The sequence below is a fragment of the Indicator indicator genome, chromosome 10 (assembly GCF_027791375.1).
Source record: "Indicator indicator isolate 239-I01 chromosome 10, UM_Iind_1.1, whole genome shotgun sequence".
In the NCBI taxonomy this organism is placed as follows: domain Eukaryota; kingdom Metazoa; phylum Chordata; class Aves; order Piciformes; family Indicatoridae; genus Indicator; species Indicator indicator.
In genome coordinates, this window is record NC_072019.1 from 24748037 (window position 1) to 24772740 (window position 24704).

A 24704-nucleotide genomic window follows, 5' to 3' on the forward strand; every position below is an offset into this window, starting at 1 on the left:
ACTGTTATTCCTAAAGTAGGTTAAACTGTAGGTTTCTAAACCCTTACAGTACCCTTTCAAGGTTTGCAGAGTGTGGAGAGGGTCTGTTTTTCTGAACACCCTAGCACAGGATTGGAAGTGGGGAGCCATCGACATGAGACCACCGCACCGAGCGCAGTCAAAACCAGTGACCTTCAGCATGGTGTCTGTAGGTGAAAGCCCAGCATAGTTATTCTTGGTTTCCCCAGGTACCTGACTCGATCCAAGCTACATAAAAGCCAAGAGATGCTGTGTGTGTTCTGGTCCTGGAGCATCAGAAGGGTGTTTGGGACCAGTGATTAAGTGACTTAAGTACTGCACCCTATCAGGAGATCATGGGCTGTGAGATGCTAAATCAGTGAGGCACAAAACTGTTTTCACCCTGATATCCTTCTCCCTTTCTCCTCATCTTAGCACTTGAAGGTTTATCTGCTCCTGGCATCTGTTGAGCTGTTGTGCTGTACTGGAGTTGATGCAAATGTTTTATCTAACTTCTTTCACATTTCTTTCGCTAAATTTTTTCCACCTCCTCTCTGTAGCCTTCTCTGTAAATGTTAGTTTTAAAAGGTTATGTGCAAACATGTAAGTTGTAAAGAAGTTGCCAAAAACCTTAAAATCAAGAATCTTCAGAATTTGTCCGCTATTATGCAGAGAAGATTGTGGAAGCAAATATTAGTCATTAACATCACTTTCTATGTTGAGTCAACATCTATTTTTAGGTGTGGAGCACATAAAGAGAACTCTTTGACACACGAAACACATAAAGGCATCCATTTGTCATCATTTGTGTTTGGGCTAAGGCTCAGGAAGAGAAGACAATTACTGAATGTGTTGCGTTCATGGTGTGACACCCCCCTCCCTGTTTCCTTCCAAGACACATTTTACAACATAATGCAGGAATGTACTGATCTGTTTATATTTAAATAAATCTAGATGAAGTGCAAAATATTCAAGTTTGGATGCAGTGCTATTTCAGATGTGCTGCGGAGTAATTCTTCGTGATCCATGCTGAATACATGCCATTAGGCTTTATCCAAGAAGTATTTTTATTACATTAAATGTGTGTATTCTAAATGTATGTAGTATTTTTAAAGTGCAGAAGGCTTTTTATGTATGTATTATAATTATAAATATGATTCATAGGTAGAAGAGCAGTTAAGGGAGTCTTCATTTAATAATTTTCCAACAGCATGCATGCAGTGCCTCTGCCAGATCTTCTTGTTTGCTTGGCCATAATATTTTATGGTCTAGTTATGGGCTTATAGTGCAAGGGAACTTCTTGTGATAAATTGCAGCTATGACAATGAGTGTCAGTATACAGTTCCCTGAGCAGATGTTCATTTAGTCTAATTTCACCAGTACTTTACTGTTCATCCAGAACAGATCTTGCCAGCTCAGGATGAAAACACAAAGAGATAGCACAAAAGATCACTCTGCAAATAACCTGATCTGTTTCAGACACTTGGAGGGGAGGGTGACATGGGGGGGGGGAGAAAAATATGCTGGAACTTCAGAGTGCTATGTGTGTGCTAAGGATATTACATGTTGGATACAGTAAGTCGTACATACACCCACAACCCATAGGGGTAAATTTGCAGAGCCATGCGTAGGAAGTTGCATGTTCATCTACCTCTGAACAATGTTTATTTTATGACTGCACTTAAAGAACCCTTGTGTCTATTTTTAAGCTTTCTCTAGCTCTTCCTTTGTTCTTCCAGCCTTTCCTGGCTTTGTTGGTTTTGCAGAACAGGTAGTGTCTGAACTCTAGGGCTGTTGCTGGTGAAAGAACAGAAAGTAACTTGTCTGTTTAAAACGCAGAGTGGCTCTAGATTGCTAATCTGCCTTTCCTTTTCTTCAATCCATAGGTGTCATATGCCCGTCCAAGTTCAGCATCTATCAGAGATGCAAACTTGTATGTCAGCGGCCTTCCGAAAACAATGACCCAGAAAGAATTAGAGCAGTTATTCTCACAATACGGGCGCATCATCACCTCACGGATTCTGGTTGATCAAGTCACAGGTTAAAAAAAAAAAAAAAAAAACAACAAAACTTTCTTAATACATGCATGTTTTTCTGGAAATGACTAAATTGTAAATGTTTTTGCTGATAGTTGGGTTTTAAGACAAGGTGACTTCTGTAAAATGAGGTGCCTGGTTCTTTATAAGCCTATTGATAAGAGTAACAGTTCATTGCATCTTTCAGGAGAGATCTCAAAAGGCAGGATGTGGTTTACTTAACCTTTGTATTAGATACGGTAGGGACTGATTTTGGAGAATGCAGATGGATGGGGAAGAGGGTTTTTTTTGGTTTTGTAGGACTTTACTCAATTTGCGATCGTATGCTTTGTGAAATCAAACCCAGCGTTCAGTTTGTTCTTATTATAGATGAGGCTGTTCCTGCAAATACTCACCTGTGGGTGTGCTTTTTACTTCCCAGGGGTTTCTCGAGGTGTGGGATTTATCCGTTTTGATAAGAGAATAGAGGCAGAAGAAGCCATAAAGGGACTAAATGGCCAGAAGCCTAGTGGTGCTACAGAACCAATTACTGTGAAGTTTGCCAATAACCCCAGCCAGAAAACAAGCCAGGCACTCCTTTCACAGCTGTATCAGTCTCCCAACAGACGCTACCCTGGACCACTTCACCACCAGGCTCAGAGATTCAGGTAATTACCTGGAAAAGAAATGAAGTACCACCAGCGACGACAGTGTGGGGCAGGTGCTGCACAGGAAAATACGCTTTAGTTGCGTAGGCTGACCTGATTTTCTTTGTAAAATTAAATATTCTTTCCTGGAGAATGAGGAGGAAAATCTGCTGACAGCAGTAGTCATGTTGTATTTACCTAAACAGCTGAAGTACTGTACAATCAGATCTCATGAAGGCTCATAGAAAAAGGGAGAACAGAATAGAGTTACACTGGTAATCAGATAAGCAGTGACTATCCTGTTCTTTATCTTTTTTTTTTTTGGTAATGCTTTTATTTTCTGCCATATTATTACAGTTTTGATGCAGTTTAGACTTTGATGTTAATGACAGTGGATTGGTAGCAGGAAAAAAGCTGAGTCTGTTCAGTCAGCATCAGTATCATTAAATTTATTAGTCTGAGATATCTGCTCTTAGTACAAAGAGACTTTATATTAAGTCTTTGGTGTGATTCTTCAGATACTTTTGAGGATGTTTTACCCTTTACATTCGGAATTTACTGTTTCTATCTGATTCATCAGCAATATGTGATGTTTCCACTTACTGTAATTTTCAGGCAACCTAGCATTCAAAACCTGTCTTCAAAAAAGAAAGCTTGGATATATTCAACATATAACTGAATTCTATCCTGGCTGTGGAGAATTATTCAAAATTAGTTTAAGTTTTTCAGTGATGAAAAGTGCTAATCCATTTAAAAAGCCAGTCCTCGGATACATTAAATTTACACTTGTTTTTGTCTTCGGCACAGCTGTGTCCATTGAGGTTATCTCTAAATCATTCCATGGACAGAAGGATTTCATTGTGCTCCCATGGAAAGCAGATGATTATGTTCTGCACATTCAGTAGTCATTTAGATGGACATAGCATGAAGGATTAATGCTAAATATATGTAATATAGTGGGGAGAACGTGGGGGGGGTTAAAGCATTTAGAATCAAGAATTGAAATTTAGTTCGATTGAATTTTGAACTGAAAAATTTTATCTCCAGTTAACAGCAAATAAAGGTGAACAGTTGAATTATTGTAGATTAAAGCATTTAGAATCAAGAACTGAAATTTGCAGTTTGATTTTAATTTTGAACTAAAAGATTTTATTTCCAAGTTAACTGCAAATAAGGTGAGCAGTTGAATTATTTAGAAACACTTTTTGTAGTAGTATCTTAAAAAAAAGGACTAAAGCAGATTTTAAAAAAAATCCTGAAAACGAAAGTTTTCTGTAAGGCTGTAGGCAAGTCTAAAACGGCTTTAAAGGATGTGGTGGAAATTTAAGCACAACTTCAGACTTAACAAAGCAGGCTGGGAGTTGTTAGGCTCCTTAGATGTGTGGGAAACTTGTTGAACGTTTCTTCTTTGAAACTGGAACGCTATTAATAATAGTTCCATTGAGCGATCTTGCCATCTGTGAGACATTAACCCAAAGACCCTCCTTCTCTTTTCAGGCTGGACAATTTGCTTAATATGGCCTATGGCGTAAAGAGGTAATTAGAATTCCACAGATTGCCAGATGTCCGTGTTGGCACAGATTGGTGCTACAATTTATTATTTTTTTTTTTTACTTCACTAACTTTAATTTTTTTTTTCTTTAATTCCTTCTTTTCTTCCACCAGCATGTCAAATTCTTTTTAAGTTTGGACTTCAGTTGGTTTTGTTCCTTTAAAGGCCACACATGCAAATTCTGTGGGTTTTTTACGTTTTTTTTTTTTCTTTCAACTTTTTTTTATTTACAGGTGGGCTTCTGAAATGGTTTAGGTGCAACAGCTACAAGCATTCAAACTGCAGTCACCCTGTGAAATGGCACTTTTTCCAGAATCAGAACTATTAAATCACATTTTTAACTAACCTACAATCTGATCATGGAAAATTTAGCAGTCAGACAATTACGGTGCTGTTGTCTGAATCTGTGTTAAAACCCTTCCTCCTACATCTGGTTTCTCAAGTTTGACTTAAATATAGCTGTGTGCACCTTAATCAGCCCTGAGTTTCTTTTGTTACAGGTTTAATACTTTGAAATTTTCTCGATGCTTGGTACTTCTTTGTTTAAAATGGCTCTGTCTGTTCATGTATGTGCACGTATGTGTGATAGAGCTCAGCTGATTTGTAAACATTTATGCTGTTTCATGAGTGTGTTCAGTGTTTGATCTGATAGCTAAAATGAGTTGACATGTTGTTAGTGTTTCTTCTGATGGCACACATCAAAACAAGCGAAACTTTACAGCAAAATAAATGTAGTCTTATTCCTGATGTCCAGCCACCTCTCTCAATTAAGATGAGAAAGTACTACTTAAGCTTCTGAAATGCTCTGCTCACCACACTTGAAAATTATTTGAGCTTTTGTTTAAAGCCTGCCCTGTAAAATGGTATGGTAAGTATCTTAACACTAGCGAGTAGTGGACAGTAGCATGGGTTTTAACTGCTGCTTTTAGCTATCATAAGTCACAAACCTCAAGACTGTTTACAGAAGCAAGTCAAAACAGACAGCATGTCTTCCCAGAAGCACTGCTTCTGATGTTCATTAGCACACTGTTACAACTGCAGCATGTGATGGTGATACAAGGGGTCAGAACTTACCACTTAATTTTATCACATACCGCTTCTCCTGTGTTCTCCTTTCTAGTTTGGTACATTGCCCAAGCTGTGGCCACAAGTATCTTCAGGTAGAAGTCAGTGTCAGAAGGATGGATTTATTCTGGTAGTTTTTCCTAGGTTTTTTGCTACTGCTGCTGCTTCCCCAGAGTTGCACTGGCATGTGATGCAAGACAAACAGGGATTAGTCAGAATTAGTGAGGGTTTGAATTCTTCATGTCTTAGTCTATAGAAGGAAAAGTGTGAGTTACCTATTTTTAAGTTTTATATCTGCTTTCTTAATAGTCAGTCTGCAATATTAGCCTCAAATCACAGCAGTGCTTAAGTTGCTTTGTAGGCATCTAAAATTAGTTTGCATCTCCTCCCAGCAAATTTTGCACTAGGAAACCCTCTACTTAAAAGTGAGGGTCACCAAAAAAAAACACCACATTGAGACAAATTTCCATAGTGTAGTGTTGCTGAGTTTAGGGGGCAGTTCTTTCTTTCCCTGTATGTGGTGCTGATGGAAATGTGCTGACGTGGAACAAAGGTTTCATTGACATTAATTTCAGAATATTTGGTAGTAGCAAAGCTACTTATGCAGTAGGTTCTTGCATTTGTGTCAATACACTTGCACTAGTTTCATGTGTGTTCTTGGATTTACAGCAGTTCCTGTGCTCATGGTACATAAATAGTTTAAAGCTGCGTAGCTCCTAAAGGCTTCCAGAGTAAACTGTGAAGCTTTAACCCTTTGCATCAGAGCAGCATTCTGTAAATATGCAGAGCTTTGTAACGTGCTGTGACACAGCTCTGCGTTGCACAGATCTTACAACAACATCACTTAGGGGGTAGTGTGCATGTTAGTGTTGTGCTTCAGGTTAAATTTAAACATTGCAGGAAAGGAGCATTTTCTGGCTTATGTATGTTACTAGCACAGTTGGCAGTTGACAGGAATGGGTTTGAAGTCCCATCTTCTGAATTTTGAAATAAATGGAAGCTGTTGGGTTGTACAAGCTCTCAGACCCAGACTCTTTATTTACAATTCCACATATGATGGAAGGAGCATTGTAAACTGGCTTCATCCTGCCCTGTTCCCAGCAGCTGGGGAAATACTGGGAGCTAGAGACATGCTGAACCATTATAATAATGTTGCTAGCTTCAGTATGTGGGAGAGACACTGAAAGATGTTGCAGAAGTGAGGATGAGTTGGAAAATTGCCACCTCTTTTTAATCAACTGTCTGTGAAGCTGTATGTAGGTCTGAGGATCCAACGCTGTGAGCATTCAAACCCTTCATTTACAGCATAGCTACGCTCCAGTGATGCTTCCAAGTTTAAGATATATATTCCAAGTGTCTTTTTCACTTGAATATACAACCTGAGTGCCATCAGGAGCCAACAGAATAGCGATCAGCTGTCAAGGGTCTAGTTTTTCTTAGTTATTTAATCTACGCTGTGTGATATTGTTGAGATTGCTAAATCTGTATAAAAATATTACCAGTGTAAAAGGAGTTTAGGAGAACACAAGAGCTCACTCACCCCCTCCACTCCCTCAGTCATTACTCAGAAAATCCTGCGGAATTATTATTCAGTTCTGATATTAAACATCATATTGAAGGTACATGTGAAACTGGATTTTTATGAAGATGCTTCCTCTGTGCAGTTGTTATTTTAAAACATATCCCAAAGTGTAGCTTCAGAAAGCATGTCATTTTTTTTTTCAAACTGATGAAAGGAAAATTATGTTGATCCTGAGGGCTGATACTGCTTAACATCCTCATTAATAACTGAGTCACAGGCTGCAATGCGCCCTCCTTGCAGTAATGGGTGACACTACACTGGTGAGGGAGCAGGGGCTGTTGCCCCAGCTGCCACCGGGGAGACCTGGATGTGCTGGAGGAGCATGGTGAAATTCAGCAAAGGCAGAGGTAGCGCTGAGCCTCTCCCTGCTGTCTTCAACAGTCTACAAGGGGCATTTGAAGAAAGACCAAGCCAGGCTCTTCTTGGAGGTCAGCTGCAAAAGGACAACAGTTACAGCTTGCATCAGGGGAAGTTTAACTGAGTGTAGGGGAAAATTATTCACTGGAGCAAGGGCTGCTGTCCTTGGACTGTTTTCAGAACTGCCTTCTGCAAGTCCAGGAGCAGCAGATCTTATTTGAGAAGTTAGCCTTGCTTTGAGCAGGAGGTTGATCAGATGATCTCCATAGATCCTGCCCAGCCTATATTATTCTATGGTGGTTCTGTGTTCATAAACAGCTACTTGGTGTTAGCTTCCCAGTTCCAATGTTCAAGTTAAAAAACAGGTCCCAAAAGACAACTGTGGGGGTAGGGAGGGGAAGTTACGGTGCTCTATCAGATTTCTAGGAGCTTGTCTTTCTACCTTGACTATCTGAAGACCCGAAGAGCCTGTCATGGACTGACGTCTCAGTGTCAAGATATTTTAGTTGGCATCCTTATTAATTACAGTTATGCACTGTTTTGTTTACTCTGCTGCAAAAATCTTCTTTTAATATGTGGCCACCTTTAGGATTTCTTTATTAACTGGATTTTTTCCCAGTGTATGTTAATCAAGGACTATGTCAGGAGATGTCTCGCTAAATCAAACAGTATTTTTAGCTAAAGATGCTACTCTTACATCTGAATCCTGACAGTAGCATTTCATACTTATCTTAAAAATAAGTCTTGAAGCTTGTTTGAGTTTTCTCACTGCAAACTAGTAAGAGGTAAAGCATCAGATCTCCATTGCCCTGGAACTATTATTTTAGTGATAAGAACAAGTAGCAGATTCCTGCAGGCCTTTTTAAACGAACTTGTGTTTATAGCAACACGTACAGGCCCTTTTTGACTTGCATTGTCCTTAAGCATTTTTTTCCTTAGATCTTTGTAGACTTGTAGTTAGGGCTTGTCTATGAAAGGAGATGTGTTTATGCCTGAATTTGATCTGGTTTAGTACAGCTCCCCTCCACTTAGGTAGGCTCTAGAGACCAAGGGTGGCTTTGTAGCGCACTTCCAGATCGAGAACAGTCTCTGACGTCGGCTTGCTTATTTTAAAGTCTTGGTTCCATGTAGCTTATGCCAAGAGATCTATTTAGAATAGACCCCTCTTTTTACTTGGTAGGTTTTCTCCGATCACAATTGATGGTATGACGAGCCTTGTGGGAATGAATATCCCTGGTCACACCGGGACTGGATGGTGCATCTTTGTCTACAACTTGTCTCCCGACTCAGACGAGAGCGTGCTGTGGCAGTTGTTTGGTCCCTTTGGAGCAGTCAATAATGTCAAGGTGATCCGTGATTTCAACACCAACAAGTGCAAGGGATTTGGCTTTGTCACCATGACCAACTACGACGAAGCTGCCATGGCGATTGCCAGCCTTAATGGATACCGTTTAGGAGACAGAGTATTGCAAGTTTCCTTTAAAACCAATAAAACCCACAAATCCTGAATTTCATATCCTTACTTACTAAAATATATATATATAAATATATATACGAACAAAAAAAAATAAAAACAAAACAAAAAAAACTCTTCAAGGCTTATATTCAACCATGGACTTTATAAGCCAGTGTTGCCTAAGTATTAAAACATTGGATATCCTGTGAGGAACAGGAAAGGATTTTATAATGCTTAGAAAAAAAAAAAAACCTTTGATGCATTGAATGTTCTTTCATAGCTGTCGTTGTTGAATATAATATACATAGATAACAATGTGCAGGGATTTTTACCCGGCCAGCTAGTTTTACTACCTTCCTTGAAGGTGGGTCTTTTTAAGATGACCATTCACTCATTTGAAAAAATAATAAAACAAAAAACAATTTTTACGAGCTAATGGGATTAAAAGCGAGAAAAAAGAGGTTTTCTTTCTTTTTTTTTTTTTCCTTTTTTTTCTTTATCTTTTTTCAAAACATTGATTGAATTAGATTGGTAAACCCCCCACATAAATTTAAAGAGGAACAAAAAAAAAATTGCAAAAAGAACATAATTTTGCAACTTTTTTTTTCTTTTTCCTTTTTCTTTTTGTATCATGTGAACTAAACAGTCTTCTGTTAGGGAATGGGGTTACAGGGGGATACCTGATGACATAACAATTTAAATAACATTAACAATGTTGCCAAAGAGGTGGTCTCTTTGCTGAAAATGGGTTTCAAGAAAAATCTATTTTTATAAAATATAAAGAATTTTTACAAGAGAATCTGGATTTGAGAAAAAAAATATTTTGACTGGCTAATTTAGGGGAAATTGACAACTTTGTCATGTTCATACTGCACTGGTAACTTTTTAGAGATCAAGATGTGTGTTTTAAACTGGATTAGTAGATTGTTTTTTGAAGGATGGGCTACAAACAGATGATCTTCGTATCTTTTCATAGCATGTAATAAAAATATTAAATACAGTACGGGAGAGTGTTCTTCCCAGGCACGCAGTTACCCACAGTCAAAACCCAAAAGCAAGGAGATGAGTTGCAAGACGGTTTTTCTTTAAGTCATCAGTATGGGATATCAGCAGAACAAAAGTTGAAAAAATTAATTTTTTGATCAAAAACTTCCTTGGTTTGAGCAGTAGGTGCTACAAAATTATTTACATATCTTAGTATCATAGTTAAATGTAATGTGTTTAGAAAAAAAATACATTTGCTTTAAATTTGTTAAGAATTTTCAAATTCACTTTATAGCCCAAGCTAATATAATTGGGCTGTGTTGGCACATTTGGAACACTGTTTATGTTGCTTGAAACACTTATTTATTTAATTGCCGATGTGATGCATATGGCCAAAATCAAATATAGCTAGTTTGGCTAGTCTACTTATTTGTTTACTTAAACTATGGGAAGAAGCATATTATTGTGTCATTTTGTTGTGTGTGTATGTGTATATATAATATAAATATATATATATATAAAGTTATTTTTTCTTTTGGTTAATTTATTATAAGTTGTAACACTTTGCTAGTTTTGTTTGTATATGTCTTAAAATGTTTTCTTATGATACTTAAGTGACAGAGGTATCAAGGTAACTTGTGTAGAAATATTGTTTGATATATTGTCATGTTTGTTGTGAATATTTTTTCTTACTGCACAGTAGAAAAGAAAACAACTGGGTCTTTATTTTAATGTAATTCAGATTGGGGAAAACAGAGCTAAGGGAACAAAATGACTGAGGGGGTGCTCTCCCATGTCCAGTGCACTGATCATTTTAGTATGTTTGTGCTTTGTATGGTTATATATTTAAAACAAAAAAGGGTCATGCTCTTCCCTGAGTACTAGAAACAGTTACTCGCTATGCATAATCTAGTTGATAGTTAAATTTGCTATTGCTTTTCTTGTCTTGTTATATAAAATCTTTTCAATACAAGTTTAGTCTTAATGGTAATAAAACGTTATGGTTATTTATAACTTGTGCTTATTTTGTGCATTTTTTCCATGCTATACCCACTAACTGCATGTAGACTAAGTATTGTTTTTTCACACTGAAGAGGCAAACTTTTGTAGTAGACAAATAACTAAAGCAAAAGGCTGCATCATAATTTTATCAGTTTTTTACTTTAACAATGTTAGATTTTAGTTTAAAGGAACACTCATTCAATGTTCAGGGAAACCTTTATACATCATCTGCTATGAATGAGCGCAGTTTGCTGGGAAAGTTTTGATGCATTTGCTAAGCATTAGTGGGGAAGGCATGTCAGAATCTTTTCTCTACGATGTGTTTTACTATCTGAATAATAATAATTTAAAAAAATCTTTCTTAGGACCAGGCAGTTGTATACTTTAGTTATAATGAATGACTTCATGTTAACCTTGCTAGTTTAGATCATTTCTGAGGGAAAGTATTGTAAATGTTTTTTTCATAACCTTGTTGTGTTTGAATTATTTGTACTTTAATTGTCCAGACAATAAATGAAAGTGTGTAGAATGGCTATGGACTTTCCACCTTTTTAACCGTGTTCAGATGTTTTAGTAATCCCAGTCACACCTCAAATGAGGCAGATGTTAGAGTCTGGTTTCAGAAGCAAGGTCTTCAAGAGAAGTGTGCTAGTCAAACCAGACTAAGCAAATTCATTACCTGTCTGTCTGTCTTTCTGAAGGTTAGAAAGAATTGGCCATTTAATTTATGATGTTGAACACCAAATACCAACTGTAACTGTAACTTTATTTGAATGTGGAAGATACTGAAGGATTTCTACTATATACAGTATTTTTACACAATGGAAATATTAACTCAATATCGACACTTAACAAAAGCAGCGAGCAAATTTCAGCATTAAGAGTTTTTAAACCATCATTTAGGTTGACTTTTCTATGAATATGCTATGAATGTCATGCAATATCGAAGTGTACATATCTGCTGTACAACAGTAAATATGGTCACATTCCAAACTGGTTCTTTTCACCATGTGTTATAACTAGAGCTGATACTACTTTCAGTTGACTTGTTTGAATCCCATTAATACAAATATTCACTTCATGTTTATGTTCTGTAACATTCACTAATTGAGAATATGTACCTTGTAAAACTGCAGCATTGAATTTCATAACTTAGATTAGGAGAACTTATATCAGGGCTGGATGGACTGTGTGGTTCTTCAGCTCCTTCACCTATTAATAAACTCGTGTTTTTGTGAGATTAAGTTACCATGTTGGTTATAATAATTAATTTCAGGCCACAGAATGAGTTTGTTCTTAAAGGTACAGCTTGCTTCTTAATTCATCCTCAAACTCACCCTGACCATGCCATAGGAAAATGCTTAATTTGCTCTGTTCAAAGACTTTGAACAGCATCATTCTTCCATCTATCTATATGTATATACACACACTTCTGATATACATATATGTGTACACTTTACAGTCAGCCCCTTTAAAAAAATAAGAAACCTACACTTTGCATTGAGGAAAGAACTGTAGTAAGTAGTTTATTTAATAACTATCTATGTTATAGCATTTGTTAGATTTTTTTCACCTAATTTTTCTCCTGTCCTTTCTTCTGTATACCTTACACTGTCAGAATCCTAGTGGGACAAGAATCAGCATCCACTATAGACATGTAAGACAGAAATACAACCCTACATTGTGGTGTTCTGCTGTTGATGGCAGCCAGGCCACTTTTGATCCAGATAATTTCTCCTCTTCCATTTAAAGGTCAGCTGCTGATCTTTTCTGTCTCATTCATGTACCTATTTCTCCATTCTGTACAGCTCACGTGTGAGCTTACAGTGAGCTGTATGGAAGCTCATTAAATGTGTAATACAAGAAAGGACTCTGCCCAGCTTCAGGGTCTGGTATGTAAAATTCAGTCCCTTTTTGAGACAGCACAAATGTATGCTCAATCATAGTGGTCACAGATGGGCCCATTGTTCACTACACTCATCCTATGTGAGTGTTTTTAGGAAGTCTTAACTGAAACACAATTTCTGCCCAGCTGGGATCAGAACCAAATTTCACTAACACTCATTCAAAGTAATCAAGTTTTATATTTCTTCCCTGAAAGGGTAATCACTCTTTCTGCAATTAGCAAGACTGCTGCATAAATGGAAAAATCACCTGGGGGAGGGTGTTTGAAGTGCGTTCACTTCATATTCCACTTCAGCCTACCTTGGGCACAGTAATAGGCTTGGAGGAAAGGGAGAGGGGGAGTGTACACTGGAAGAGAGGGCTGGCATGTGCAAGAGTGCAGTGTGCTACTCTTGCCTTCTTGCTGGCACTGAACTTGTAGCAACCAAAATGCAAATACTCTGGTGGTAGTAGTGGTGTCGATGGTGGGGCTGGGGACCTGCCTGCACTGCACCTAGCAGAGGCTGCTCCCTGCTTATTTGAATAAGCTTCAGCATAACTAATGGGAAGAGGCAGGTGCAGAAGTGTTCCAGGGAACCCCTTTCTCCATCACCAGTGGCACTTACACATCTCAGATGCACAGCCACAGATAGAAGAGGTAAAGCCAGGTCAGAGGGTGATGACAGAAAAGATTTGCTCCCTGTCTTGGAGATCTTGCAGACTGAGCTCACTGCACCGAGGTAATTCATTGTGCATACGGAGCAAAATGAAAGGAGATCAAATCCAGCATCATGTTATGAAAGCTCTGACATCTCGCACTAATCCGGCATCTCTCTTCTAAAAATACCTGAGTTCTGAAGCTCAGAAGATGTGATAGAGCCACTCTAGCTGAGCTTCAGTAACGTAAAGAGATAAATCACTTGGGGTAGGAAGGAAACAAATGCAGCAGCCACACACAGATAGGCATGCACATACCTGGTGGAGTGCTACTCCTGGGCATTGCTGCCTGGCCCCATGCTGAGGCTATCACTGCCATCCCACTGCATTGGAGTGGTACCTTCAACAACCTGGAGAACACATATACTGCTGTGACAGGCTTGTCTGAGGCCTTTCCCAGAAATGCACTATGCCACCCTGGGGTGCTCAAACAATTCAAATGAGCAGTGCGGAACCAGGGTGGTCAGAGAATGGACACTTACTCTAAAAAAAAAAAAAAGAGTCACAGAGCTTAAATTGGTTTTGTGCCCATAAACCCAAATGCAGTGTTTCAAAAAGTGTGTTCCCCTGTAAATTTACCAGAGGTGAGCATTAGGGCTGTAAGAAGGAAAGCAACCAAAAGCATGGGTCATAGAAAGACAAACTAATTTGACTCACCCACAATGGAAGCCAAGAAATTGGACTGGTTCTCTCTCAGCTGTCAGATTAGCAAATTTCTGAAATAGTCTTTCAGTAGAAATAACAGGGAAGATGGGGTCATAGATACAATTAGAGCGCTGCTTTTCAAACAAGGTTTGAAGCTTTGTCTACCACCACCCCCTAAGGTATCACTGATATTTTTAAATATTAGTCCAGCATGTTTTAAAGGACTTAAAAGATTTCATCTTGAATGTCATTCACATTTGAAATGTTACGGGGTTGCGAGTTATTTCTTGTGCCGTGCCAAAAACAAAATCCTAAAATCTCTATCTTAGCTATTCCACAATAAACCTCAGTACTCAGCTCAAATCAGTGCTGTTTGCAGCTCCTAATATTTGTGACTACTGCTACTTTTCTCAGGAGCAAACACAACCCAAGGCTGTTTCACATTTTCCCCTCCAGGTACAAAACAAACTCCCATGTTAAGTATAGGATTGGCCTGCTACCACATCTAGAAGTCCCCAGCATTGCACACTGCTTTGGGGTGAAGGTGAGGCCTTTGTCACCAAAACGTGTCCCCAAGCACTTCAGTCCCCAACCTTGTGGTTCCCCACAATAGCCCACACTCCTACCACAGGTGGCAACCCCCCACAGCCAGCCCCACTTGTCTGTCATGGTGAAGTCAACATCCTCACCATGGGAGCTACACCAACACGTAGCCAGCCTCGGTGCTGTGCAGTGATCCCACCCTACCCCGCTTTGCAGCAGAAGGGCAAGGAAGACTGTTTGTTTAACCACAGTGGCACAGGAGCAGCACACCCCATGAGGTCATAGCCTTACCTGGCCCATGTGACACGCAGGACTATGGCAAGTATCCATTACTTCAAGTAGGGAGCAAAGTTTCTTCAATTTCATTTTCGATTAACCAGCTCCTGTCTCACAGCAGCCCAGTAGCCTTCACTCAGGCAGGTGGAACAGTCAAATAACTCAGGCATTACTTTATCCATCCTGACCACTCGCTTAATACCACAACCATTAAGTCTCTGGGTTCGCCCTGCTTCCAAGGACACCAATGCAGACCCTGTCCTGGATGAAGCCCCATTTTCTGTGCCATGGGAGGCTGCCAGAGTGGTCAGTGACCTGGAGCTGGTGAGTCTGGAAGTCCCTGCCTGATGCTGGAACTCTCCACTCTTCTCCAAGACCAAGCCTGAATGGCCAAGGCATGGGTGACACAAGATTTCATCAAATTAGGAGGAAACAAAAATTAAAATCCCCTAAACTTTGCAAGCAAACATCAGCAATGCCAGCGAAAGATTGTTTAAAAAAATAAATCCATTCCAAGGAAAAGAGCTCACAAAAGCTTAATGCAGAGGCCTTGTCTGTGCTGTGTATCACTGAGCATGGTTAACTGTCCCAGCAACCTTCTTCATGGCAGCATCTGGGGAACCTGAGAGCAAGGCTCAAAATACTTAATTTCATTTAAGTGACTTTTAAACACACAAGATCATTAACGCCTCGGTTTGCACATCAGGGCTGACTGAAGCTGCCATGATCCATTAAAGCAGCAGCACTTAGATTTTTTTTTCTTCCCTTACACTCTGTTGTAACAGCACAAGTCCTGACACAATGATATGCAAGAATTAGCTTTTTTTACGGACAATACAATCCTGATTTTTTTAAATCAGCACATGAGACACTTAATTAATTTTGTAGAATAAGGAATCTGTTGCAAATATACAGCAGTACACCCACACATCACCATCTGCTGTGGAGAATTAAATGTACAACTCACAAATGAAATCCTGCAAAGTTGGTGCAAAAAGGTCCTTGCTTGAATTTAAACAAGGCTGTGGAAACCTGCAAACACATTGCAAAAGATCATGAAAACAATAACAAATTTGTCCATCTGTGAGTCAGTGCTAGCAGAGTTGGGGTTTTGTTTTGTTTTTTATATCGGTGTATTTGCAAGAATTGTTGCAGCTCACAATGTCAGTTGTGACAAATGTGTTCGAACTTTGGGCCAGAACAAAGTCAGTTGTGGAGGTGCTCCCAAAAGGTTTGGGCACACTAGGCCAAGTCTTCCATGTTTAGGGGAGGAAAAAAAAGAAGAAAGAAAAAAGGAAAAAAAACCCACCAATAAATTCCTCTTTTTTAAATGTTCCATTTAGCCAAAGTGCTGGGAAAAAATGGCAAATCTGGCAATTGTTCTGTATGTTTTATTATTAGAATTATTAACAAACACTGTTCTACTGAAGTGAGGAAAAATAAATATCAACAACTACTGCTGCCATGAGAAAACTCTAACAAACACAAATATCTGTATCCTTTTGCTTCCCCTGAATCCAAGCCTTCTAATTTTGTATCCTCATTTTCTTCTAGCATGCTGATTTGAAACATCCCCTTAATTTTACACCTAGCTGAACCACATAACACCAAGCATGTCTCCTGTATTGAGATGATGGCTATGAATCTTCATAGTCAAGAAAGGCAAGGAAGTCTCTTGACCTCGTAGATGCCCACAAAACGTGTGGGTTACGTGTGGGAAGGCTGGAGCAGACGGGAAGCAAGGCTGTACAGTGGCAGCCGCTGCCTGGTCCGTGCTTGGCATTAACGCGCAGGGCCACTGAGACTGCCGAGCATGCACTGGCAGCCGCGGCTGTAAACGAGCCCAGGACCTGCTCCTCATGCTCTCACCAGCTGTGTACCTCAAAAAAAAGTTATCTGCTGCAGCGTGAGGATGACTAAAGCCCTACCAGTGATCCCTGAAGAACATCTGCCCTTCTCTTTGTTTTCAAATAGGGTGCCAGGAAAACATGCTGACATTTTCTCTGGTAATGACTTCATTTTATCAAGAAGAGAGCTATAAAGACTCTGTCTCACAACACACGCTACCAAACCTATCAACATCTGGAACTCTACCTGCACATCCCCAAAGCCATGAGGGTGCATAGGAAATACAAATAGAGCATTCTTCCACCACAGCCCCAATCTGCTCTGGGTTGGTGTCCTTAAGGATTTCAGCAGAGGCTTTTGCTGGGAAATAAAACCATTTCCTCAACCTTTTCTGCAATGCACACGGTGTTTTAACATGCACTTATCCTCTCACACACCTGGGAAGTGCTCTGAGTGCACACACACCGAGTATAATTTATGCTAAGGGCCTGTTACACGTTTAACTCAGATAAAGTGTGTCTGTAATTAAGAAATGCAGCATCAGAGGTACAACCTGCATGTAAATTTGCAGACAGGATTCTACCCACTGAACAAACACCGCTAAAGACTATTCAAAACCACAACCTCAGCAGAAAACCACACATCTGCATATATTTATATCAATATCACAGACCCCTCTGACATGCTCAGCACTGCTAACACTGACTTAACACATCTGCCTTGGGCACACTTGCATGCATTAAAAAATCAAGTGACTTGATTAATCAGTGAAAGCTGCTGAATCATGGGCTCACAGCTAGCCTTGGCTATCGACAGCAAACCGCCAGCGTGGGATTTAGATGAATTTCTATCAGCTGGCCCACAGACCTGTACAGCCCTTATCTTTGCCAGCATTTTACAAGAAATAGAATCTCTGTCCTGAAAAATGAGCCTTGTCAAAAGAGTGGAAGGGTGTGTATGAGAAGGGAGTCTAAAAGTTAAGTGTCAAAAGGGAAGCAGATCTTAGAAGAAGAGACAGGAAAACTGTGAATAAGAAAATCCTGAAGTCACCTTGAACAAGTGCAGCCACTGACTCCTGGCCACACCCAGCAGCCACTGAAAGTGGAGCCCAGCTTGAGAAAACCATGTCTGAAATTCAGCAGCATCATCAAGGAAAGAGCAGGAACATGTGACACAGGTGAGGATGGAAAGCAAAAGCACCCAGGCAGTTTCTGTAACAGAAAATTGCATTCTTGAAGTCACTGTAACACCAGTGCAGCCATACCAGGAAAGCAGGAGCACTTCTAAGTCTCTGGGGCATCCACAACCTTGACATGAGTTTTCAGAAGTCAGAGAGCCTAGGGAGGGGGGGAAGGATTTTTTTTTTTTATTTTAAAAAATGTTTTCCCATAGCACATAAAGAGCAATTTATCCGTAAAAAGAGGGGATACATTCCTAGGGGATATGTTTGATTTGACACTCACTGTGGAGGATCTCTGAACGGCTCAGCTACCCAGCATCCTGCAAGCTTCACCCCTTCTCAGGGGGGAGTAGAGGTTTGATGAGAAGGAACTTCCTTCACATACCAGCCTGTGTCTGGAGAAAAGACAAACCTCAGAAACTGTTTGCTGTACCCTACAAGGACCTTCTGCATCAGCCCTGATGTGATGCCACATGCAGCAGATAGGAATTGTGCTTTCTGTCATTGCGTTCAAACTCTCCCATCCAGTAATTTGTCCTTTGGCTCAGTCTTCAGGTGAGACAGACACTGCTCTTCTGAAGGACACTGACCCAGCTGCTTTCTGCTAGAAAATCAAGGCATGTTTGCTTAAAGATACAAAACCAAAATTCAGAGTAAGCCCTGGTCAGAGCTGGAGATCCAGAGTCTGTAGCTGCTGCTTTCTCCACTACCTTTCTTCCTGCTGCCCACAGTGCCTGGCACCCCAAGGATGTGGTGGGGAGGAAAGGCCTTGGGGGACCACTTCAGGCAGGAGAGGGGTGCCTTCTTGACCAGCAGACCATAATAGAGAGAATGGTGATGACATGTTTGCCAAACCCTTCCTGCCAGGCAGCTGGTCAAAGGTTTTGCTTTGCTGTTTCAGTGTGTCAGCAAAGTGTCCTTGAATGAGTGTCTAGAATGAAAGGAAAAGGAGGGCAAGCAGCCTTTGTGCCAAAGCTCTTGCTTTTCCTTCACAGTGTGACTCTGCTGCACTTGTGAATGATCACATTAACATACATTAGAGGAGTTCATGTGCCAGTAATGGAAGAGATTGTCACACCATAGTATCAGATCTATTAAAATAGCCAGAGAAATAGTATCATGTCAGCTAAATTGAAGATGTTGAACAGGTTATTCACTAGCTAAACCCAGCATCTCTGTGGCTGCACACAGATATATTTCAATAGCAACTGACTCTGTGTGTATTTTCAATATTAAAAGATAAAATATTGTTCTACGCCATGTTATAAACTAAGTTTGTGCAATGGAACAGATTTTTACAGCTAAGTTAAAACCTCTTGAGAATAAGAGGTTTATAATGGAAATGCTGACAGACTCTTAACTGTAGCACTGGGATCTCTCTTGCTATTATGACCAGATAAACCAACAAGGTAATTCAATGTAGTGTTCCAGCTCCGAGACACTAACACACTCCTTCTGGTCCCAGGTGCTAAGGGAAAGTTAAATATAAAACTTAATGAAACTGCAGTGACTGACTACAGGGCTGGATGGTTGCCCCTGCACCAGGGAAAGGTGAATTTCTCTCCCAGGAAGACGTCTGGAAGGCAGGTAGTGACTGGCTGGTTGAAGTGCAAGTGGTGCCTGGAGCCTTCTGATATTTTCCTCAGCTAAAGTCAAATGGATGGCTAAAGTCAGAAAGCTGTAAGAATCACAGAATCAATAAGGTTGGAAAAGACCTCAAGGATCATCAAAGTCCAACCTGTCATCCAAGACCTCATGACCAAGTGCCACGTCCAATCCCCTCTTGAACACCTCCAGGGATGGTGACTCCACCACCTCCCTGGGCAGCACATTCCAACCTCTAACAAATCAAACCTGGTCACTGCACACATGTCAAGACACAGAACTGAACAGAAACGCAGAGAACTTCCAACATACCCACCACACCTCCACATGACAGATGCTGAGGGCATGAGCAGGGTGTGGGGGTGTAAATCTGCCATCCCTCCCCACAAAATTACCTCAGAAGTCTTCAGCTTTGCAATTCAAGTGCTGGAGAATCCAGTTCCACTCAGAAAACAATAACTCGAGGGAAGCTCAGTTATAAGTGGACATTCAGAGCTTGCTGTGTTTCCAGAGCCTTCCCCAGGTGCCAGAAGGGGTCAATACTAACAGTCAATGGCTCAATGTCTAAATGGAGATGAGTGGCAAGTGGTGTTCCTCAGGGCTGGCACTGGGACTGATACCATTTGACATCTTTATAAGTGATGTGGACAGTAAGATTGAGTGCACCCTCAGCGAGTTTGCAGATGACACCAAGCTGTGTGGTACTCAGCAACAGTTAGGCCACACCTTGAGTACTGTGTCCAGTTCTGGGCTCCTCAATTTAAGAAGGATATTGAGATACTTGAATGTGTCCAGAGAAGGGCAACGAGGCTGGGGAGAGGCCTGGAGCACAAACCCTGTGAGGAGAGGCTGAGGGAGCTGGGGGTGTTTAGCCTGGAGAAGAGGAGGCTCAGGGCTGACCTCATTGCTGTCTACAACCACCTGAAGGGAGGTTGTAGCCAGGAGGGGGTTGGTCTCTTCTCCCAGGCAACCAGCAGTAGAACAAGAGGACACAGTCTCAAGCTGTGCCAGGGGAGGTTTAGGCTGGAGGTGAGGAGAAAGTTCTTCACAGAGAGAGTTGTTAGAGGTTGGAATGTGCTGCCCAGGGAGGTGGTGGAGTCACCATCCCTGGAGGTGTTCAAGAGGGGATTGGACGTGGCACTTGGTGCCATGGTTTAGTGGTCATGAGGTCTTGGGTGACAGGTTGGACTTTGATGATCCTTGAGGTCTTTTCCAGCCTTACTGATTCTGTGATTCTGTGTGGTCAGTATGTGGGTGGGAAGGAATGCCATTCACTGGGACCTTGACCAGCTTGAGAGGCAGGCCAGTGCCAACTTCATGAAGCTTAACAGAGCCAAGTGCAAGGTTCTGCACCTGAGCTAGGTAATCCCAAGCACAAATACAGACATGAAACTGTTATAGCAGGTCCAGAAGAAGCTCATGAAGATGATGAGAGGGATGAAGCACCTCTCCTATGAAGACAGGCTGAGAGAGTTAGGGTTGTTCAGCCTGGAGCAGAGAAACTCCAGGAAGACCTTATAGCAGCCTTCCAGTATTTGAATGGGACCTACATGAAAGTTGAAGAAGGACTTTTTACAAAGACATGTAGTGATAGGATGAGAGGTAATGGCTTCAAACTGGAAGCAGATGGATTTAGATTAGACATTAGGAAGAAATTCTTCCCCATGAGGCTGGAACAGGTTGCTTAGATAAATTGTGGAGGCTCCAACCCTTTAACTGTTCAAGCCCAGACTGGATGGAGCCTTGAGCAACCTGGTGTAGTGGGAAGTGTCCCTGCCTATCACACAGGGGGTTGCAACAAGATGATTCTTAAGGTCCCTTCTAACCCAAACCATTCTGGGATGACTGTAGGATGATTCTAAGCAGCCCAAGGTTTGTGCTAAGACAATATGGTGGTTCTCCATCTTGTGTTCAAATAGATGAGAAAGCTTGCTGCAGCAGAAATGCAGTTCCTGCCATGCTTTAACACCCAGAAAACTCCTTTTTGTGCCATGTATAGAATTACTGAGACTACTAGGAGGTGAACACACTGATTCTACCTACACATAAAACGCTGAGCAAACTTCCTGAGGTTGGTGGGCTGGTAGCACTGTTTACTGTCAAGGCCATCTGACATTTCCAGTTACTTGATTCTACTTTCAGCTGCTTATAACTGTCATATTTTGACCAGTAACTTGTCATTTTCCATCCTGGGCATCTGCCTCAGGCTGAAAGTTTTTTTGGAGAGCTTCAGCCAAAACAATATAGCTATTCCCAAGGGCAAGGCCAGGGAACAATGCATTGTTTTGTAATGGTAAAAGAGAAAAAGAACTGACATCCTCTTCTTTAAGATGCAACACAGCTCCTTACGGTTTGGATAGGGGAGCAGAAGTTTAGTCAACTTGTGACCTTTGTGTTAAGGATGTGCCTTTTCATTACTGCAGCAAAAACCTATGCAAACATGGCCAAGTGAAAGCACTGGAAAAGAAATCCAATCCAACTTCCTCAGCAAAGACTTTTTCCAGTGGGAATCCAAAAAATTCTGAGGAAGCTGACCTGATGAATTTGTCTTGTACTTAGGTTTATCCAAAATGGAGTAGCCCCACTCCATGGCTGCCCTCCATGTCAGCAGGGGGGACCTAATTCCCCTTGCAGCACTTGCTGCAGAGCAGGCTCACAGACTCACCACTGTGTGTTACTGGGTGTGTGTTAATGCCTGGCTAGACACGGTCACAGCTCCTCATCACTACACCATGGATGCACAGATCAGCTGCATTGTGGCTCCAAGACCATAAGGGGGAAAAGTTCAACCATGCTGGCACAGAAGAGAGTTGACTTGGGCCAGGATCCTGGATGAATGGCAGCTCTAATGGAAGGAAAAGACATTTAGACAAGTCTGATGGTGGGACTGAGCAGAAGCACAGGTGTGGGAAGCCTGGTGTGGAACAGAGAAGGGAACTGGTGCTCATGAAATCAACCTAAATAGGGGGGCGACTGGGACTAGCCAGGCAAAGAGTAAGAAAAGACAGAACTGAAACAAGGATGAGATGCAGGGGAATGGATAGAATGATTTGCACCCACCAGAGCTGCTGGCTTTCCAGGACTGGGAATGGGATCCAGGTTTTGGAGTCTAACCATCAGGAGGCTGCCAGGAAGAGCTGCGAGATCCCACTGTGCCGGTCGGAAGCAGCAGGTTTTACAGCTCCTATCTTGGCGTGGATCTTCCTGGGTTCACAGCCCAGCAGCAGGAGTTGCAGCTGGAAGTGCTCTGCACTCTGGAAATCAGATGCCAAAACGAACAGCACACATTTAGCAACCCCATGCAAAACGTCTGGGTTAAACAACCTTCCCAGGCTTGCAGAGCAGGCTTTTGGCAGAACCCAGATCTGCAGGGCACCGTTCAGATAGCTGAACTGGGACAGCATCCCGTGCCCAGCTGCATCCATCACAACCCTCTCAACTTCCACAGCAAAGGAAGTGGGCTCCTACAGAAACCATTATCCCTTGCTAACCTGTCCTCCTAACTCACCCTGAGCACCAGCCTCTCCTGTACCTAGTGTGGCAGAAAGAACATGTGACACTGAAACTGCAGCATGATCTGCATGCAGAAGTGGTGCAGGCAGCTTCTGTTCAGGGATTCCCTAAATTCTGAGTACAGGAATTTACAATCCTTCCTTATGTCCTTTGAATATGGAAATCCAGGAGAGTGAAAATGGAGGGAGTTCCTTCTCAAAAGTTGTCTTTGGACATCCTGCCTTTATGGGAAGCTGACGTTTACTACTGCAATACAGTTACTGTCAAACTCAGTTCCTCTGCTGGAAGAAATTACAGACACAATTAATTTTGGAAGCCAATGCTGAGAGATCACAAATGTTAAGAATTCTAATTATGTTGGGTCTGGAAAATTTAGTGAATAAAAGAGACTTTTCATAAGCATCACAAGCCACAATATTTTAATGCTACTGGCATTAATTAAAATACCTGGATTTTTTTGTAGGAAACTTCTCCTTCTCCCTGTAATTTTTTTACTTCTACCATTAGAACAGAAGCAACATTTTGCTAAAGCCACAAAAAAAGAAAATGTTCTTTGTGGCTGATCATCTCATTTATAATCATGTCATGGCAGGAACAACCTTTTGCTGAAATTTTGTTTATGCTTCAAAAATTTCCCCCTAATAACTTCTTCCCCACCCCCTTTCCCAAGCACTAGCTGGTCTGGATTTGTCTTCTGTGCAGGGCTGGGAAGATAAAAGTCCAGATGATTTGGCACCATACAAGGGACTGAATTCTCAGTGTCTGATTAATGATACTATCCATCTCAGAAGGTAGTGGTTCCCTCCTTTAGAGCTTAGGGGGGAAAATAGACTAACCTTTGAATTCATACTTCATCATCTCCCAATGGCATTTGTGGCTTTCTGCAGGACACAGAAGCTGCAGCTCTTGGGAGGTCCCAGGGGCTCAGCAGTAGCAGCAGCAATCCTTTTCGTTCCACACCAACCAACATACTCAGTCCCCTGTGAAAGAAGCAGGCACCTGTCCTTCTGCAGCTGCTTTGTAGGCAAGGTGGGTTCACACAGGTTCAGTGCCGTGTCCCACATCCCTGACTAAAGCCCTGGCTTTTCTAGGGGGCTGTGTTGCACAGTGGGGCAGGCAAATCACAACTGTCTAGGTCTCTGGTGCTTATGCCATGACCAGTTGCAGCAATGCTGAATGCAAAGGCTAGAGAGAGCTTGGGCATGGCTCTGACATGGAGTCATTCCCCAATTTTAGAGTTCAGATAGACTCAGAAAGATAAAAGGAGCTTTTTGTCTCTGATCTTAAGCTCACAACTTTGTATTTGGATTTTTTTTTTTTAAGTGTCTAAATATACAGTCACTTGTCAGTTATTAATAGTGGGACCTCACCTTATTTGATGCTGTTCTCACTTCTTAAGAGTGTCTAATTAAAGAAGGGACACAGGAACTGCCATGTGCTTCTCAGTCACTTGGCTTGATTGAGAAAATGGAGCCAGTGGGTTTTCCAGCTGTCAAAGTGCCATGGGCTGCCTCAAAGGGAACCAGCATTGTGGTTCCCTCAGAAAGCAGCAGACTGGTCAAGGCCAGGTGCAATGAAACCTGAGGTGCATTGAAAAATCTTATGTGCCTTCAGAGGCACTTAAACATGTATGTTCTCTTGGAGAAGCCAAAACTGAAGCTGCCTGAAAACTGAAAACAGCGTTTTGCAGTGGCTCACAGGAAGCAGAGTTTCCACAAGAACAGCAAACAACAAATAAGAGGAGGCTGCTGTTGATTTCCACCAAAGCAGGCACAGTCTCCTTTGTCTAAGAGGTGCTTGGCACAAAGCAAAGCCACTCCTGTTGGGATGCTGAAC

The 24704-nt window shown here is 41.3% G+C and overlaps 1 protein-coding gene across 4 annotated transcripts in view; it reads left to right on the top strand.

Annotated features, from left to right (window-relative positions):
* Positions 1 to 8723, top strand: part of ELAVL4 (ELAV like RNA binding protein 4) — a 60955-nt gene extending 52232 nt beyond the window's left edge. The window contains exons 3-7 of one of the 4 annotated variants that reach the window (XM_054384616.1): positions 1884 to 2037; positions 2455 to 2680; positions 4157 to 4195; positions 5884 to 5886; positions 8396 to 8723. In XM_054384616.1, coding sequence (XP_054240591.1) covers positions 1884 to 2037; positions 2455 to 2680; positions 4157 to 4195; positions 5884 to 5886; positions 8396 to 8723 — 750 coding nt within the window. Of the gene's footprint in view, positions 1 to 1883; positions 2038 to 2454; positions 2681 to 4156; positions 4196 to 5883; positions 5887 to 7849; positions 7871 to 8374 lie in introns of all 4 variants that reach the window. The other 3 variants (XM_054384615.1, XM_054384613.1, XM_054384614.1) reach the window with 3 other exon arrangements.
* Positions 8724 to 24704: the final 15981 nt, after the last annotated feature.